This window comes from Physella acuta, unplaced genomic scaffold (genome assembly GCF_028476545.2).
Source record: "Physella acuta isolate Inbredline_101_S28 unplaced genomic scaffold, ASM2847654v3 ptg001245l, whole genome shotgun sequence".
In the NCBI taxonomy this organism is placed as follows: domain Eukaryota; kingdom Metazoa; phylum Mollusca; class Gastropoda; family Physidae; genus Physella; species Physella acuta.
Window position 1 is genome coordinate 180859 of NW_026732761.1, and position 20318 is coordinate 201176.

General features: G+C 38.6%; 1 protein-coding gene across 4 annotated transcripts in view; it reads left to right on the top strand.

Annotated features, from left to right (window-relative positions):
* LOC131957454 (dnaJ homolog subfamily C member 13) overlaps positions 1-20318 on the top strand; it is a 128725-nt gene that overhangs the window by 67247 nt on the left and 41160 nt on the right. For all 4 annotated transcript variants that reach the window (XM_059322277.1, XM_059322279.1, XM_059322278.1 and 1 more), the window contains exons 34-39: positions 5031-5109; positions 9830-9962; positions 11156-11340; positions 11723-11797; positions 14116-14232; positions 15365-15544. In XM_059322277.1, coding sequence (XP_059178260.1) covers positions 5031-5109; positions 9830-9962; positions 11156-11340; positions 11723-11797; positions 14116-14232; positions 15365-15544 — 769 coding nt within the window. The remainder of the gene's footprint in view (positions 1-5030; positions 5110-9829; positions 9963-11155; positions 11341-11722; positions 11798-14115; positions 14233-15364; positions 15545-20318) is intronic.

Sequence of the window (20318 nt, forward strand, 5' to 3'; positions counted from 1 at the left end):
TGTCATAGTGTATGTTGGAGGGTGTGTAGGTCACATCACATGTTGTCATAGTGTATGCTGGAGGGTGAGTTGATCACATGTTGTCATAGTGTATGCTGGAGGGTGAGTTGATCATATGTTGTCATAGTGTATGCTAGAGGGTGAGTTGATCACATCACATGTTGTCATAGTGTATGTTGGAGGGTGAGTTGATCACATGTTGTCATAGTGTATGCTGGAGGGTGAGTTGATCACATGTTGTCATAGTGTATGCTGGAGGGTGAGTTGATCACATGTTGTCATAGTGTATGCTGGATGGTGAGTTGGTCACATCACATGTTGTCATAGTGTATGTTAGAGGGTGAGTTGATCACATGTTGTCATAGTGTATGCTGGAGGGTGAGTTGATCATATCATATGTTGTCATAGTTTATGCTAGAGGGTGAGTTGATCACATCACATGTTGTCATAGTGTATGCTGGAGGGTGAGTTGATCACATGTTGTCATAGTGTATGTTGGAGGGTGAGTTGATCACATGTTGTCATAGTGTATGCTGGAGGGTGAGTTGATCACATGTTGTCATAGTGTATGCTGGAGGGTGTGTTGATCACATGTTGTCATAGTGTATGCTGGAGGGTGAGTTGATCATATGTTGTCATAGTGTATGTTGGAGGGTGAGTTGATCATATCACATGTTGTCAAAGTGTATGCTAGAGTGTGAGTTGATCATATCATATGTTGTCATAGTGTATGCTGGAGGGTGAGTTGATCACATGTTGTCATAGTGTATGCAGGAGGGTGAGTTGATCATATGTTGTCATAGTGTATGTTGGAGGGTGAGTTGATCATATGTTGTCATAGTGTATGCTGGAGGGTGAGTTGATCACATGTTGTCATAGTGTATGCTAGAGTGTGAGTTGATCATATCATATGTTGTCATAGTGTATGCAGGAGGGTGAGTTGATCACATGTTGTCATAGTGTATGCTGGAGGGTGAGTTGATCATATGTTGTCATAGTGTATGCTAGAGGGTGAGTTGATCATATCATATGTTGTCATAGTGTATGCTGGAGGGTGAGTTGATCACATGTTGTCATAGTGTATGCTGGAGGGTGAGTTGATCACATGTTGTCATAGTGTATGCTAGAGGGTGAGTTGATCACATCACATGTTGTCATAGTGTATGCTGGAGGGTGAGTTGATCACATGTTGTCATAGTGTATGTTGGAGGGTGAGTTGATCACATGTTGTCATAGTGTATGCTGGAGGGTGAGTTGATCACATGTTGTCATAGTGTATGCTGGAGGGTGAGTTGATCATATGTTGTCATAGTGTATGTTGGAGGGTGAGTTGATCATATCACATGTTGTCATAGTGTATGCAGGAGGGTGAGTTGATCATATGTTGTCATAGTGTATGTTGGAGGGTGAGTTGATCACATGTTGTTATAGTGTATGCTGGAGGGTGAGTTGATCACATGTTGTCATAGTGTATGCTAGAGTGTGAGTTGATCATATCATATGTTGTCATAGTGTATGCAGGAGGGTGAGTTGATCACATGTTGTCATAGTGTATGCTAGAGGGTGAGTTGATCACATCACATGTTGTCATAGTGTATGCTGGAGGGTGAGTTGATCACATGTTGTCATAGTGTATGCTAGAGGGTGAGTTGATCACATCACATGTTGTCATAGTGTATGCTGGAGGGTGAGTTGATCACATGTTGTCATAGTGTATGCTGGAGGGTGAGTTGATCACATGTTGTCATAGTGTATGCTGGAGGGTGAGTTGATCATATCATATGTTGTCATAGTGTATGCAGGAGGGTGAGTTGATCATATGTTGTCATAGTGTATGCTGGAGGGTGAGTTGATCATATGTTGTCATACTGTATGCTAGAGGGTGAGTTGATCATATCATATGTTGTCATAGTGTATGTTGGAGGGTGAGTTGATCACATGTTGTCATAGTGTATGCTGGAGGGTGAGTTGATCATATCATATGTTGTCATAGTGTATGCTGGAGGGTGAGTTGATCACATGTTGTCATAGTGTATGCTAGAGGGTGAGTTGATCACATCACATGTTGTCATAGTGTATGCTGGAGGGTGAGTTGATCACATGTTGTCATAGTGTATGCTGGAGGGTGAGTTGATCACATGTTGTCATAGTGTATGCTGGAGGGTGAGTTGATCATATCATATGTTGTCATAGTGTATGCAGGAGGGTGAGTTGATCACATGTTGTCATAGTGTATGCTGGAGGGTGAGTTGATCATATGTTGTCATAGTGTATGCTAGAGGGTGAGTTGATCATATCATATGTTGTCATAGTGTATGTTGGAGGGTGAGTTGATCACATGTTGTCATAGTGTATGCTGGAGGGTGAGTTGATCATATCATATGTTGTCATAGTGTATGCTGGAGGGTGAGTTGATCACATGTTGTCATAGTGTATGCTGGAGGGTGAGTTGATCACATGTTGTCATAGTGTATGCTGGAGGGTGAGTTGATCACATGTTGTCATAGTGTATGTTGGAGGGTGAGTTGATCACATGTTGTCATAGTGTATGTTGGAGGGTGTGTAGGTCACATCACATGTTGTCATAGTGTATGCTGGAGGGTGAGTTGATCACATGTTGTCATAGTGTATGCTGGAGGGTGAGTTGATCATATGTTGTCATAGTGTATGCTAGAGGGTGAGTTGATCACATCACATGTTGTCATAGTGTATGTTGGAGGGTGAGTTGATCACATGTTGTCATAGTGTATGCTGGAGGGTGAGTTGATCACATGTTGTCATAGTGTATGCTGGAGGGTGAGTTGATCACATGTTGTCATAGTGTATGCTGGATGGTGAGTTGGTCACATCACATGTTGTCATAGTGTATGTTAGAGGGTGAGTTGATCACATGTTGTCATAGTGTATGCTGGAGGGTGAGTTGATCATATCATATGTTGTCATAGTTTATGCTAGAGGGTGAGTTGATCACATCACATGTTGTCATAGTGTATGCTGGAGGGTGAGTTGATCACATGTTGTCATAGTGTATGTTGGAGGGTGAGTTGATCACATGTTGTCATAGTGTATGCTGGAGGGTGAGTTGATCACATGTTGTCATAGTGTATGCTGGAGGGTGTGTTGATCACATGTTGTCATAGTGTATGCTGGAGGGTGAGTTGATCATATGTTGTCATAGTGTATGTTGGAGGGTGAGTTGATCATATCACATGTTGTCAAAGTGTATGCTAGAGTGTGAGTTGATCATATCATATGTTGTCATAGTGTATGCTAGAGGGTGAGTTGATCACATGTTGTCATAGTGTATGCAGGAGGGTGAGTTGATCATATGTTGTCATAGTGTATGTTGGAGGGTGAGTTGATCATATGTTGTCATAGTGTATGCTGGAGGGTGAGTTGATCACATGTTGTCATAGTGTATGCTAGAGTGTGAGTTGATCATATCATATGTTGTCATAGTGTATGCAGGAGGGTGAGTTGATCACATGTTGTCATAGTGTATGCTGGAGGGTGAGTTGATCATATGTTGTCATAGTGTATGCTAGAGGGTGAGTTGATCATATCATATGTTGTCATAGTGTATGCTGGAGGGTGAGTTGATCACATGTTGTCATAGTGTATGCTGGAGGGTGAGTTGATCACATGTTGTCATAGTGTATGCTAGAGGGTGAGTTGATCACATGTTGTTATAGTGTATACTGGAGGGTGAGTTGATCACATGTTGTCATAGTGTATGCTAGAGTGTGAGTTGATCATATCATATGTTGTCATAGTGTATGCAGGAGGGTGAGTTGATCACATGTTGTCATAGTGTATGCTGGAGGGTGAGTTGATCATATCACATGTTGTCATAGTGTATGCAGGAGGGTGAGTTGATCATATGTTGTCATAGTGTATGTTGGAGGGTGAGTTGATCATATGTTGTCATAGTGTATGTTGGAGGGTGAGTTGATCACATGTTGTTATAGTGTATACTGGAGGGTGAGTTGATCACATGTTGTCATAGTGTATGCTAGAGTGTGAGTTGATCATATCATATGTTGTCATAGTGTATGCAGGAGGGTGAGTTGATCACATGTTGTCATAGTGTATGCTGGAGGGTGAGTTGATCATATCACATGTTGTCATAGTGTATGTTGGAGGGTGAGTTGATCACATGTTGTCATAGTGTATGCTGGAGGGTGAGTTGATCATATCACATGTTGTCATAGTGTATGCAGGAGGGTGAGTTGATCATATGTTGTCATAGTGTATGCTGGAGGGTGAGTTGATCACATCACATGTTGTCATAGTGTATGTTGGAGGGTGAGTTGATCACATGTTGTCATAGTGTATGCTGGAGGGTGAGTTGATCATATCACATGTTGTCATAGTGTATGCAGGAGGGTGAGTTGATCACATGTTGTCATAGTGTATGCTGGAGGGTGAGTTGATCATATGTTGTCATAGTGTATGCTGGAGGGTGAGTTGATCACATGTTGTCATAGTGTATGCTAGAGTGTGAGTTGATCACATGTTGTCATAGTGTATGCTAGAGCGTGAGTTGATCACATGTTGTCATAGTGTATGCTGGAGGGTGAGTTGATCACATGTTGTCATAGTGTATGTTGGAGGGTGAGTTGATCACATGTTGTCATAGTGTATGCTAGAGTGTGAGTTGATCACATGTTGTCATAGTGTATGCTAGAGTGTGAGTTGATCACATGTTGTCATAGTGTATGCTGGAGGGTGAGTTGATCACATGTTGTCATAGTGTATGCTAGAGTGTGAGTTGATCACATGTTGTCATAGTGTATGCTGGAGGGTGAGTTGATCACATGTTGTCATAGTGTATGCTAGAGGGTGAGTTGATCACATCACATGTAATTATGTGTTATTTTTATTATGTGTAATTACGTGTTATTATTATTGACTTCAAAAATTAAGTTCATGCTTTTAAGTTATATTGATGTGATTATGTGTTTAGTTAAGTTCAAGAGTGTAAATTATAATAACATAATACATATGAGAATATTATATTTTATTTTTAGGCATGATGAATCAAAGATTCGTAAAGCCTACTTTAAGATGGCACGTGACTACCATCCTGATAAAAATCCTGAAGGAAGAGTAAGGCGTTTTACTTGTTAACTACACTATACCCTCTTAACCAGTAATGTATATGCACACCATCCACATTTTTTAAAAAAGAATCCGTCTACTGCCCCCTCCCCATCCCCTTCATTTCATATATGTAAACAAACAAAACAAAAAAACAATATATATATATATATATACATATATATATATATATATATATATACATATATATATATATATATATATATATATGTATATGTATATATATATATATATATATATATATATATATATATATATATATATATATATATATATATATATATGTATGTACATACTGGCTGTTCTGGCCTGACCTTGTGACTTGTGTGTGTAGTACATAAGCAGCTAATACCCAGCATTGCCCGGGTTTAGGAAAAATACTACATTTCAAATTAAACTTCTATAAGCAAATATGGATGTCTGAAAAAATGTCTACAAACCTAACTATAACCCTCACCACAACCAACCGCAGCCATAACCAAAACGATAAACATACACAAACATAAATATAAAAACAAACACAACCTCAAATAAATATAAACCAACCCTAACCTCAACCACAAACATAAATATAAACAAACCCTCACCACAAAAATAAATATAAACAAACCTTCACCTCAACCACAAACATAAATATAAACCAACCCTCACCACAAACATCAACCACAAACATAAATATAAACAAACCCTCACCACAAACATAAATATAAACAAACCTTCACCTCAACCACAAACATAAATATAAACCAACCCTCACCACAAACATCAACCACAAACATAAATATAAACAAACCCTCACCTCAACCACATACATAAATATAAACAAACCCTCACCACAAAAATAAATATAAACAAACCTTCACCTCAACCACAAACATAAATATAAACAAACCCTCACCACAAAAATAAATATAAACAAACCTTCACCTCAACCACAAACATAAATATAAACAAACCCTCACCACAAAAATGAATATAAACAAACCTTCACCTCAACCACAAACATAAATATAAACAAACCCTCACCACAAACATAAATATAAACCAACCTTCACCTCAACCACAAACATAAATATAAACAAACCCTCACCACAAACATGAATATAAACCAACCCTCACCTCAACCACAAACATAAATATAAACAAACCTTCACCACAAAAATAAATATAAACAAACCTTCACCTCAACCACAAACATAAATATAAACCAACCCTCACCACAAACATCAACCACAAACATAAATATAAACCAACCCTTACCTCAACCACAAACATAAATATAAACAAACCCTCACCACAAACATAAATATAAACCAACCTTCACCTCAACCACAAACATAAATATAAACAAACCCTCACCACAAACATGAATATAAACCAACCCTCACCTCAACCACAAAAATAAATATAAACAAACCTTCACCTCAACCACAAACATAAATATAAACCAACCCTCACCACAAACATCAACCACAAACATAAATATAAACCAACCCTTACCTCAACCACAAACATAAATATAAACAAACCCTCACCACAAACATAAATATAAACAAACCTTCACCTCAACCACAAACATAAATATAAACCAACCCTCACCACAAACATCAACCACAAACATAAATATAAACCAACCCTTACCTCAACCACAAACATAAATATAAACAAACCCTCACCACAAACATAAATATAAACCAACCTTCACCTCAACCACAAACATAAATATAAACAAACCCTCACCACAAACATGAATATAAACCAACCCTCACCTCAACCACAAAAATAAATATAAACAAACCTTCACCTCAACCACAAACATAAATATAAACCAACCCTCACCACAAACATCAACCACAAACATAAATATAAACCAACCCTTACCTCAACCACAAACATAAATATAAACAAACCCTCACCACAAACATAAATATAAACCAACCTTCACCTCAACCACAAACATAAATATAAACAAACCCTCACCACAAACATGAATATAAACCAACCCTCACCTCAACCACAAACATAAATATAAACAAACCTTCACCACAAAAATAAATATAAACAAACCTTCACCTCAACCACAAACATAAATATAAACCAACCCTCACCACAAACATCAACCACAAACATAAATATAAACCAACCCTTACCTCAACCACAAACATAAATATAAACAAACCCTCACCACAAACATAAATATAAACCAACCTTCACCTCAACCACAAACATAAATATAAACAAACCCTCACCACAAACATGAATATAAACCAACCCTCACCTCAACCACAAAAATAAATATAAACAAACCTTCACCTCAACCACAAACATAAATATAAACCAACCCTCACCACAAACATCAACCACAAACATAAATATAAACCAACCCTTACCTCAACCACAAACATAAATATAAACAAACCCTCACCACAAACATAAATATAAACAAACCCTCACCACAAACATAAATATAAACAAACCCTCACCACAAAAATAAATATAAACAAACCTTCACCTCAACCACAAACATAAATATAAACCAACCCTCACCTCAACCACAAACATAAATATAAACAAACCCTCACCACAAAAATGAATATAAACAAACCCTCACCACAAACATCAACCACAAACATAAATATAAACAAACCCTCACCACAAACATCAACCACAAACATAAATATAAACAAACCCTCACCACAAACATCAACCACAAACATCATCCACAAACATCAACCACAAACATCAACCACAAACATCAACCACAAACATCAACCACAAACATTAACCACAAACATAAATATAAACAAACCCTCACCACAAACATCAACCACAAACGTAAATATAAACAAACCCTCTCCACAAACATCACCAACAAACTTAAACCCTGAAAGAAGTGGGGAAGAGGGTTAAATTATAAGTGGGAAGAAGAGAAAGACGGATGTGGATTAGATCCGTAGAGGAGAGAAGGATGGATGTGGATTAGATCCTTTTATATATATATATACTAGCCGTACCAGCCAGGCCCTGCACTGGCCTCTGTGAAAAACCCAGAGGCTTAGCAGGGAGGGGGGGGGGGGGCTGACCGCACCAGATGACACCATTTCAGAGAGTGACACCATGTGATCAACTCACCCTCCAGCTTACACTATGACAACCTCTGGGAGGTGACACCATTAAGTGCAGCACCGGGTGACACCCGACCGCGCTACGCCATTGGAAAAACTTATCTGTAAAGGACCATGACATGTGTGTTTAGTAATCAGCATATACCAGGCATTGCCCACCCTATCCACAACCAACCAAAACCAAAACACAAAAAAAACGCAAACAAAAATTCAAACACAAACCCATCCGCAAACCCAAACCAAATACCAAGAAAACGCAAATCCAAACGCAAAGTGCTCACAGTCTAGCCCGGGGCGCCAAATCGCACCTGGCTGGGGTGCCGGTGAAACCGCCTTTTTCGGCTTAGTAAACGAATATAGTACCCCAATTTATTCATAGTATTTTGCACTCACTTAAACATATGCGTCATAGCAAACACGGGAAGGCCCGGGGCGCCAAATAGCACCCTGTCGGTTCACCGGAGGACGGGCAGATTTGATTCACTTAAAGACTATAGTAACTTTTCTTATCCATAGTCTATCGCACTGTTTAAAATGAACTTATCCACCATAGCGCTCACAGGATAGCCCAGTGCACCAAATCGAATCCTGCCGGGGCGCCGGGTTATATATATATATAAATATATATATATATATATATATATATATATATATATATATATATATATATATATATATATATTTATATATAAATATATATACACATACACACACACACACACACATACACACAGAGACACGAGCACATTTCATCTTTGTAAATACACTCTAACCAAACCTCATCATATCAGCATTATAGTATGGTCATTTTTGTTTTACTTTATCAGCATTATAGTATGGTGATTTGTTTTACTTTATCGGCATTATAGTATGGTCATTTGTTTTACTTTATCAGCATTATAGTATGGTCATTTGTTTTACTTTATCAGCATTATAGTATGGTCATTTGTTTTACTTTATCAGCATTATAGTATGGTCATTTGTTTTACTTTATTTACACTATCGTATGGTCATTTGTTTTACTTTATCAGCATTATAGTATGGTCATTTGTTTTACTTTATCGGCATTATAGTATGGTCATTTGTTTTACTTTATCAGCATTATAGTATGGTCATTTGTTTTACTTTATCAGCATTATAGTATGGTCATTTGTTTTACTTTATCAGCATTATAGTATGGTCATTTGTTTTACTTTATCAGCATTATAGTATGGTCATTTGTTTTACCCTCTCCTAATAGTCACACCACATTTTGTCCTTGCCTGTTTCACTGACACTCAATCCCCTAAGCCTAATCCTAACCCTAAGCCTAATCCTTATATTATAACAACATTCTCCAATCTTTAATCCATAACAAAGCTTTCAAATGTTTATATCAAATCTGAACACCATAATCCTAATACCTTATCCAAACTCCTTAATCCTGATATCGTATCCAAACTCCTTAAACCTGATATCGTATCCAAACTCCTTAATCCTGATATCGTATCCAAACTCCTTAAACCTGATATCGTATCCAAACTCCTTAATCCTGATATTGTATCCAAACTCCTTAATCTTAATACCATATTTCCTGTCAACAGGAAATGTTTGAGCAAGTGAACAAAGCTTATGAGTTCCTGTGCAGCAAAACAAAAGTCAAAGATGGACCTGACCCACAGAACATTGTACTCATTTTAAAGGCTCAAAGCATTCTCTTCAGCCGTTACAAAGATGGTGAGTAAACTCACTCAAGTCATCATGGGCAGTGGCGTCGCTAGGTCGGGTGTCAACCACTTCATGGTGTCACCCCCCCACCCCAAAGTAACAAAGTATATATATATATATATATATATATATATATATATATATATATATATATATATATATATATATATATATATATGAGTGTGTGTATCGGCCTACATAGGCCTATAATTCAAATATATGCCACATACACATACATGTATGTTTATAACCTTTAATCACTGCAGACATAATAGTAACAATGTTTATCTATATCCTGTTAATAATATAGTTGGATTTAGCCATGTTTTCTCTCTAGTTAGCATGCTTACGTCATTGTGCCATCTCACTCATGTAATAATTGTTGATTTATTATTTAAAGAATATTTAGATTTTAATAATTATTAATTGAAATGGCAAAAAAGCATTTCTCTTCTGTAAATTTTGTGTAAATGGTGTCACCGGTGGGGCCTGCACCCCCCACCCCGCCCTCGCTACGCCTCTGATCACAGGAGCATCAACTCACTATTATAAATCAAAGATATCTCACTAAGTTAATCTCACTAAGTCAAACATATCTCACTAAGTTAATCTCACTTAGTCAAACATATCTCACTAAGTTAATCTCACTAAGTCAAACCTATCTCATTAAGTTAATCTCACTAAGTCAAACATATCTCACTAAATTAATTTCACTAAGTTAAACATCTCTCACTAAATCAAACATGTCTCTCTAACTTAATTTCATTAAAACAGACTCATTGTCATTAAGGCTAAAGGTAAATTAATTTCAACAAGGCAAATTGCAGATTAATTACATTAAGAAAAAAACTGTATAGAAACTATTTTCCAACTACAACAAGTGTCCACCATTTTATTGACCTAAAAATGTCCCCCATTTTACCGACCTACAAAATGTCCACCATTTTACTGACCTACAAAATGTCCACCATTTTACCGACCTACAAAATGTCCACCATTTTACTGACCTACAAAATGTCCACCATTTTACCGACCTACAAAATGTCCACCATTTTACTGACCTACAAAATGTCCACCATTTTACCGACCTACAAAATGTCCACCATTTTACCGACCTACAAAATGTCCACCATTTTACCAACCTACAAAATGTCCACCATTTTACCGACCTACAAAATGTCCACCATTTTACTGACTTCCAGAGCTCCAGCCATACAAGTATGCCGGCTACCCAATGTTAATCAAGACCATCAGGATGGAGACCAATGATGACCAGCTGTTCAGCAAATCTGCTCCTCTTCTCTCTGCAGCCTCTGAACTAGCCTTTCACACTGTCAATTGTTCAGCCCTTAATGCTGAGGAGTTACGCAGAGAAAACGGCATCCAAGTAAGGCACCAATACATTTCTCCCATAATGGCACCAATACATTTCTCCCATAATGGCACCAATACATTTCTCCCATAATGGCACCAATACATTTCTCCCATAATGGCACCAATACATTTCTCCCATAATGGCACCAATACATTTCTCCCATAATGGCACCAATACATTTCTCCCATAATGGCACCAAAATACATTTCTCCCATGTCAATTTGTTTTTGTACTTATATGTTAATTACCTCAAAGTTATGCCAATGTTGATTACCTCAGTTATGCTAATATTAATTACCTCAGTTATGCCAATGTTAATTACCTCAGTTATGCTAATATTAATTACCTCAGTTATGCTAATGTTTATAACCTCAAAGTTATGCTTTTACTTCAGGTACTACAAGATGCTTTCTCTAGATGTGTAAATGTTCTCAATCAGTCAAGTAAACAAGAAGAGACAGCAGTCAATGTGAGTCTACGCTTTCATTACATTACATGATTCCAGGTCTTTACTTACATGATCCAGGTCTTTACTTACATGATCCAGGTCTTTACTTACATGATCCAGGTCTTTACTTACATGATCCAGGTCTTTACTTACATGATCCAGGTCTTTACTTACATGATCCAGGTCTTTACTTACATGGTCCAGGTCTTTACTTATATGATTCCACGTCTTTACTTACAGGATCTAGGTCTTTACTTATATGATTCCAGGTCTTACTTACATGATCTAGGTCTTTACTTACATGATCCAGGTCTTTACTTACATGATCCAGGTCTTTACTTACATGATCCAGGTCTTTACTTACATGATCCAGGTCTTTACTTACATGATCCAGGTCTTTACTTACAGGATCCAGGTCTTTACTTACATGATTCCATGTCTTTACTTACTTGATCCAGGTCTTTACTTATATGATCCAGGTCTTTACTTACATGATCCACGTCTTTACTTACATGATCCAGGTCTTTACTTATATGATCCAGGTCTTTACTTACATGATCCAGGTCTTTACTTACATGATCCAGGTCTTTACTTACATGATCCAGGTCTTTACTTACAGGATCCAGGTCTTTACTTACATGATTCCATGTCTTTACTTACTTGATCCAGGTCTTTACTTATATGATCCAGGTCTTTACTTACATGATCCACGTCTTTACTTACATGATCCAGGTCTTTACTTACATGATCCAGGTCTTTACTTATATGATTCCAGGTCTTTACTTATATGATTCCAGGTCTTTACTTACATGATCCAGGTCTTTACTTACATGATTCCACGTCTTTACTTACATGATCCAGGTCTTTACTTACATGATCCCCATCTTTACTTACATGATCCAGGTCTTTACTTACATGATCCAGGTCTTTACTTATATGATTCCAGGTCTTTACTTATATGATTCCAGGTCTTTACTTACATGATCCACGTCTTTACTTACATGATCCAGGTCTTTACTTATATGATCCAGGTCTTTACTTACATGATCCAGGTCTTTACTTACATGATCCACGTCTTTACTTACAGGATCTAGGTCTTTACTTATATGATTCCAGGTCTTACTTACATGATCTAGGTCTTTACTTACATGATCCAGGTCTTTACTTACATGATCCAGGTCTTTACTTACAGGATCCAGGTCTTTACTTACAGGATCCAGGTCTTTACTTACATGATCCCCATCTTTACTTACATGATCCAGGTCTTTACTTACATGATCCAGGTCTTTACTTACATGATCCAGGTCTTTACTTATATGATTCCAGGTCTTTACTTATATGATTCCAGGTCTTTACTTACATGATCCAGGTCTTTACTTACATGATCCAGGTCTTTACTTATATGATTCCAGGTCTTTACTTATATGATTCCAGGTCTTTACTTACATGATCCAGGTCTTTACTTACATGATCCAGGTCTTTACTTACACGATCCAGGTCTTTACTTACATGATTCCATGTCTTTACTTACATGATCCAGGTCTTTACTTATATGATCCAGGTCTTTACTTACATGATCCCCATCTTTACTTATATGATCCACGTCTTTACTTACATGATCCAGGTCTTTACTTACATGATCCAGGTCTTTACTTACATGATCCACGTCTTTACTTATATGATTCCAGGTCTTTACTTACATGATTCCAGGTCTTTACTTACATGATCCAGGTCTTTACTTACATGATCTAGGTCTTTACTTACATGATCCAGGTCTTTACTTACATGATCCACGTCATTACTTACATGATCTAGGTCTTTACTTACATGATCTAGGTCTTTACTTACATGATCCACGTCTTTACTTACATGATCTAGGTCTTTACTTACATGATTCCAGGTCTTTACTTACATGATCCAGGTCTTTACTTACATGATCTAGGTCTTTACTTACATGATCCACGTCATTACTTACATGATCTAGGTCTTTACTTACAGGATCCAGGTCTTTACTTACATGATCCAGGTCTTTACTTACAGGATCCAGGTCTTTACTTACATGATCCAGGTCTTTACTTACATGATCCAGGTCTTTACTTACATGATCCAACTCATACATATATATTGACTCAGAAATAGACTTAAGTAAGTAACAGTTGTATTATGACATTAAAAAAATTTTACAGAGGGGTCCATGGGGGGGGGGCGGACCAATCCACCTCCCTGCCTACGCCACTGCTTACATGATTCCAGGTGTTTACTTACATGATTCCAGGTGTTTACTTACATGATTCAGGTGTTTACTTACATGGTCCACGTCTTTACTTACATGATTCCAGGTGTGTACATACATTGCTAAATGCTATGCTGTGTCTGCACAATTTGAAGGATGTAGAGAAAAAATTCAAGAGTGCTCTGCTATAATCAAAGACCTTTGTCGTATTTTATACTACAAGGTAATGAATTCTTTTTTATTTTATTTTTATTCCTTCTTCTGCCCCCTAGAGTCCCCAATTGTGCCATAGATTACTCATAGGTTAGGGTTAGTGTTGCCTCATGGGTTAGTGTTGCCTCATGGGTTAGTGTTGCCTCATGGGTTAGTGTTGCCTCATGGGTTAGGGTTGCCTCATGGGTTAGGGTTAGTGTTGCCTCATGGGTTAGTGTTGCCTCATGGGTTAGGGTTAGTGTTGCCTCATGGGTTAGTGTTGCCTCATGGGTTAGTGTTGCCTCATGGGTTAGTGTTGCCTCATGGGTTAGGGTTAGTGTTGCCTCATGTGTTAGTGTTGCCTCATGGGTTAGTGTTGCCTCATGGGTTAGGGTTAGTGTTGCCTCATGGGTTAGTGTTGCCTCATGTGTTAGTGTTGCCTCATGGGTTAGTGTTGCCTCATGGGTTAGTGTTGCCTCATGGGTTAGTGTTGCCTCATGGGTTAGGGTTAGTGTTGCCTCATGGGTTAGTGTTGCCTCATGGGTTAGTGTTGCCTCATGGGTTAGTGTTGCCTCATGGGTTAGTGTTGCCTCATGGGTTAGTGTTGCCTCATGGGTTAGTGTTGCCTCATGGGTTAGTGTTGCCTCATGGGTTAGTGTTGCCTCATGGGTTAGGGTTAGTGTTGCCTCATGTGTTAGTGTTGCCTCATGGGTTAGTGTTGCCTCAAGTGTTAGGGTTAGTGTTGCCTCATGTGTTAGTGTTGCCTCATGGGTTAGTGTTGCCTCATGGGTTAGGGTTAGTGTTGCCTCATGGGTTAGGGTTAGTGTTGCCTCATGGGTTAGTGTTGCCTCATGTGTTAGTGTTGCCTCATGGGTTAGTGTTGCCTCATGTGTTAGTGTTGCCTCATGGGTTAGGGTTGCCTCATGGGTTAGTGTTGCCTCATGGGTTAGTGTTGCCTCATGGGTTAGTGTTGCCTCATGGGTTAGTGTTATGGTTTGGTGTACCCGTTGGGATTGATTGTAATAACATTTGAGATGGGGGGGGGGGGGGGGGGAGGGGATTGTGAAAATTTCAAACATCTTTTTATTTGTTAGTATCTAATCCAATGAATAAAATAAATTCAGCATGTTAGTTAATATTTAAACATTTTCTAACCATTTCAGAACCTTCCAAAATTGTGTGCAGTTGTGTGTGAGTGTATCAGTGCATTTTGTGTGGATTTTTGGCTCCAGACAAACCTGTTCCAGGCAGGTGTCTTATGGCACCTGCTCCTGTACCTGTTCAACTATGATTACACACTAGAAGAAGGGGGGGTGGAGAAAAGTCAGGAAAGTAATCAACAGGTCAGTACCTATACAGGGCTGTCTGATCAACAGGTCAGTACCTATACAGGGCTGTCTGATCAACAGGTCAGTTCCTATGGTAACAGGGCATTACCCCCCCCCCATCAATTACCCCCCTCCGGACTCCCCCCCCCCTGTCATTACCCCCGGAATGATTAGCCCCCCTGTCAATAACACCTTTCCCCTCCCCCCTCCCCCCCCCCCTCCCTATCGAGTAGGACATCTCCCCTTGGTCATAGCTTAAGGTTCAGCTAGGGTTTGCGTTTGGGCTAAGGTTAGGGTTAGAGCTAGGGTCAGGGTTAGGGTTAGTTTTAGGATCAGGGTTAGGCTGAAATCAATGTCTAAAGTTATGTTTGTAGGTTTATTTTACGGTGAGGTGAATTCTAAGGTTTTTCATATTACCTTAAGGTTAGGATTAAGATAATATTTTGGTATAGATTTGGAGTTAGAATCAGGATTCTATTTTGGTGGATTGGGGGGGGGGGGGGGAATTGACAGAGGGGTAATTGCTCCGGGGGAGGTAAATACAGTGGGGTAATGTCCTGTGCCGTACCTATACAGGGCTGTGTGACCTACTTAGGTCTGTTTGGCTTTATGTATATTTAATCTCCTGAGTTATGTATTTGTCCTTGGGAGAATTGTCAGTTCACTGGTACAACTCGGTCAACTGAACTCTGTCACATCAGGTGATTCTATCTTTAATCCCTGGCAGAACCTCAACCAATGGTCTTGCGACCGTGAGGATCCTTGACAGATCCTCAACCAATAGTTGTAAGACTTTTGAGTTATTTCCCCTATTATTGAATGCTATTTAATCTCGGGATTCTCAAGTTCAAAGGCAGCCAGATTGACTTTGGACCAGGAGAGTTGTGCCAGTGGTTATGTACGCCATTTTGCAGTATTGTCATTATGTGACATGATTTTCACCTTTGTATAAGGAATTATGTGACTAGTTGTAGTTTACTGAATATTTTGTTCTGGTGTATAATTGCACCTTTTTGATTACTTCGGTGATAGTTTGATCCTTTATTTGGATTTCTATTGTTGTAGAGGCAATAAGTCTCTTCTTGGTTTTTTGTGGTAATTATGATGCCATTCAGTTGTGTGTAGTAATGATTTATTGGTGTATAATATACTATGCCACAGCTGTGATATATTGTGATTTTTCTCAAACTGTAAGTTGGAGTTTTTGAGGTTATTTATTGTACTCATAGAATCTGTACATTTTGATCTTACCTAGTGTCATTATCTTGTACATAAATTAAAAAGGTATTCATAGTTTAAGTCGTGTGAGTCTCTTCGATTTGTCGTGTTTTCCCCCAGACAGCATTAACGAGCTAACGGCAAGTTGTTGAGATTCCGTTACAACGTCTTCTATCGGTACCATACCAAACGAACCTGGGGTGTCCGCTCCCTCCGCTGCTGTCGGAGGTCAGACATAACAGCTGTATAATATTATGGCTTTGTCACCCAGGTCAGAGAATTGAGATTGTGCAGCAAAGGTTAGACTTTTTGTGCAGCAAAGGTTACACTTTTTGTGCAGCAAAGGTTACACTTTTTGTGCTGCAAAGGTTACACTTTTTGTGCTGCAAAGGTTACACTTTTTGTGCTGCAAAGGTTAGACTTTTTGTGCAGCAAAGGTTACACTTTTTGTGCTGCAAAGGTTACACTTTTTGTGCAGCAAAGGTTAGACTTTTTGTGCTGCAAAGGTTACACTTTTTGTGCTGCAAAGGTTACACTTTTTGTGCTGCAAAGGTTACACTTTTTGTGCTGCAAAGGTTACACTTTTTGTGCTGCAAAGGTTACACTTTTTGTGCTGCAAAGGTTACACTTTTTGTGCAGCAAAGGTTACACTTTTTGTGCTGCAAAGGTTACACTTTTTGTGCTGCAAAGGTTACACTTTTTGTGCTGCAAAGGTTACACTTTTTGTGCTGCAAAGGTTACACTTTTTGTGCTGCAAAGGTTACACTTTTTGTGCTGCAAAGGTTACACTTTTTGTGCTGCAAAGGTTACACTTTTTGTGCTGCAAAGGTTACACATTTTGTGCTGCAAAGGTTACACTTTTTGTGCTGCAAAGGTTACACTTTTTGTGCAGCAAAGGTTACACTTTTTGTGCTGCAAAGGTTACACTTTTTGTGCTGCAAAGGTTACACTTTTTGTGCTGCAAAGGTTACACTTTTTGTGCTGCAAAGGTTACACTTTTTGTGCTGCAAAGGTTACACTTTTTGTGCTGCAAAGGTTACACTTTTTGTGCTGCAAAGGTTACACTTTTTGTGCTGCAAAGGTTACACTTTTTGTGCTGCAAAGGTTACACTTTTTGTGCTGCAAAGGTTACACTTTTTGTGCTGCAAAGGTTACACTTTTTGTGCTGCAAAGGTTACACTTTTTGTGCTGCAAAGGTTACACTTTTTGTGCTGCAAAGGTTACACTTTTTGTGCTGCAAAGGTTACACTTTTTGTGCTGCAAAGGTTACACTTTTTGTGCTGCAAAGGTTACATATTTTGTGCTGCAAAGGTTACACTTTTTGTGCAGCAAAGGTTACACTTTTTGTGCTGCAAAGGTTACACTTTTTGTGCTGCAAAGGTTACACTTTTTGTGCTGCAAAGGTTACACTTTTTGTGCTGCAAAGGTTACACTTTTTGTGCTGCAAAGGTTACACTTTTTGTGCTGCAAAGGTTACACTTTTTGTGCTGCAAAGGTTACACTTTTTGTGCTGCAAAGGTTACACATTTTGTGCTGCAAAGGTTACACTTTTTGTGCTGCAAAGGTTACACTTTTTGTGCAGCAAAGGTTACACTTTTTGTGCTGCAAAGGTTACACTTTTTGTGCTGCAAAGGTTACACTTTTTGTGCTGCAAAGGTTACACTTTTTGTGCTGCAAAGGTTACACTTTTTGTGCTGCAAAGGTTACACTTTTTGTGCTGCAAAGGTTACACTTTTTGTGCTGCAAAGGTTACACTTTTTGTGCTGCAAAGGTTACACTTTTTGTGCTGCAAAGGTTACACTTTTTGTGCTGCAAAGGTTACACTTTTTGTGCTGCAAAGGTTACACTTTTTGTGCTGCAAAGGTTACACTTTTTGTGCTGCAAAGGTTACACTTTTTGTGCTGCAAAGGTTACACTTTTTGTGCTGCAAAGGTTACACATTTTGTGCTGCAAAGGTTACACTTTTTGTGCTGCAAAGGTTACACTTTTTGTGCAGCAAAGGTTACACTTTTTGTGCTGCAAAGGTTACACTTTTTGTGCTGCAAAGGTTACACTTTTTGTGCTGCAAAGGTTACACTTTTTTGGCTGCAAAGGTTACACTTTTTGTGCTGCAAAGGTTACACTTTTTGTGCTGCAAAGGTTACACTTTTTGTGCTGCAAAGGTTACACTTTTTGTGCTGCAAAGGTTACACTTTTTGTGCTGCAAAGGTTACACTTTTTGTGCTGCAAAGGTTACACTTTTTGTGCTGCAAAGGTTACACTTTTTGTGCTGCAAAGGTTACACTTTTTGTGCTGCAAAGGTTACACTTTTTGTGCTGCAAAGGTTACACTTTTTGTGCTGCAAAGGTTACACTTTTTGTGCTGCAAAGGTTACACTTTTTGTGCTGCAAAGGTTACACTTTTTGTGCTGCAAAGGTTACACTTTTTGTGCTGCAAAGGTTACACTTTTTGTGCTGCAAAGGTTACACTTTTTGTGCAGCAAAGGTTACACTTTTTGTGCTGCAAAGGTTACATATTTTGTGCTGCAAAGGTTACACTTTTTGTGCAGCAAAGGTTACACTTTTTGTGCTGCAAAGGTTACACTTTTTGTGCTGCAAAGGTTACACTTTTTGTGCTGCAAAGGTTACACTTTTTGTGCTGCAAAGGTTACACTTTTTGTGCTGCAAAGGTTACACTTTTTGTGCTGCAAAGGTTACACTTTTTGTGCTGCAAAGGTTACACATTTTGTGCTGCAAAGGTTACACTTTTTGTGCTGCAAAGGTTACACTTTTTGTGCAGCAAAGGTTACACTTTTTGTGCTGCAAAGGTTACACTTTTTGTGCTGCAAAGGTTACACTTTTTGTGCTGCAAAGGTTACACTTTTTGTGCTGCAAAGGTTACACTTTTTGTGCTGCAAAGGTTACACTTTTTGTGCTGCAAAGGTTACACTTTTTGTGCTGCAAAGGTTACACTTTTTGTGCTGCAAAGGTTACACTTTTTGTGCTGCAAAGGTTACACTTTTTGTGCTGCAAAGGTTACACTTTTTGTGCTGCAAAGGTTACACTTTTTGTGCTGCAAAGGTTACACTTTTTGTGCTGCAAAGGTTACACTTTTTGTGCTGCAAAGGTTACACATTTTGTGCTGCAAAGGTTACACTTTTTGTGCTGCAAAGGTTACACTTTTTGTGCAGCAAAGGTTACACTTTTTGTGCTGCAAAGGTTACACTTTTTGTGCTGCAAAGGTTACACTTTTTGTGCTGCAAAGGTTACACTTTTTTGGCTGCAAAGGTTACACTTTTTGTGCTGCAAAGGTTACACTTTTTGTGCTGCAAAGGTTACACTTTTTGTGCTGCAAAGGTTACACTTTTTGTGCTGCAAAGGTTACACTTTTTGTGCTGCAAAGGTTACACTTTTTGTGCTGCAAAGGTTACACTTTTTGTGCTGCAAAGGTTACACTTTTTGTGCTGCAAAGGTTACACTTTTTGTGCTGCAAAGGTTACACTTTTTGTGCTGCAAAGGTTACACTTTTTGTGCTGCAAAGGTTACACTTTTTGTGCTGCAAAGGTTACACTTTTTGTGCTGCAAAGGTTACA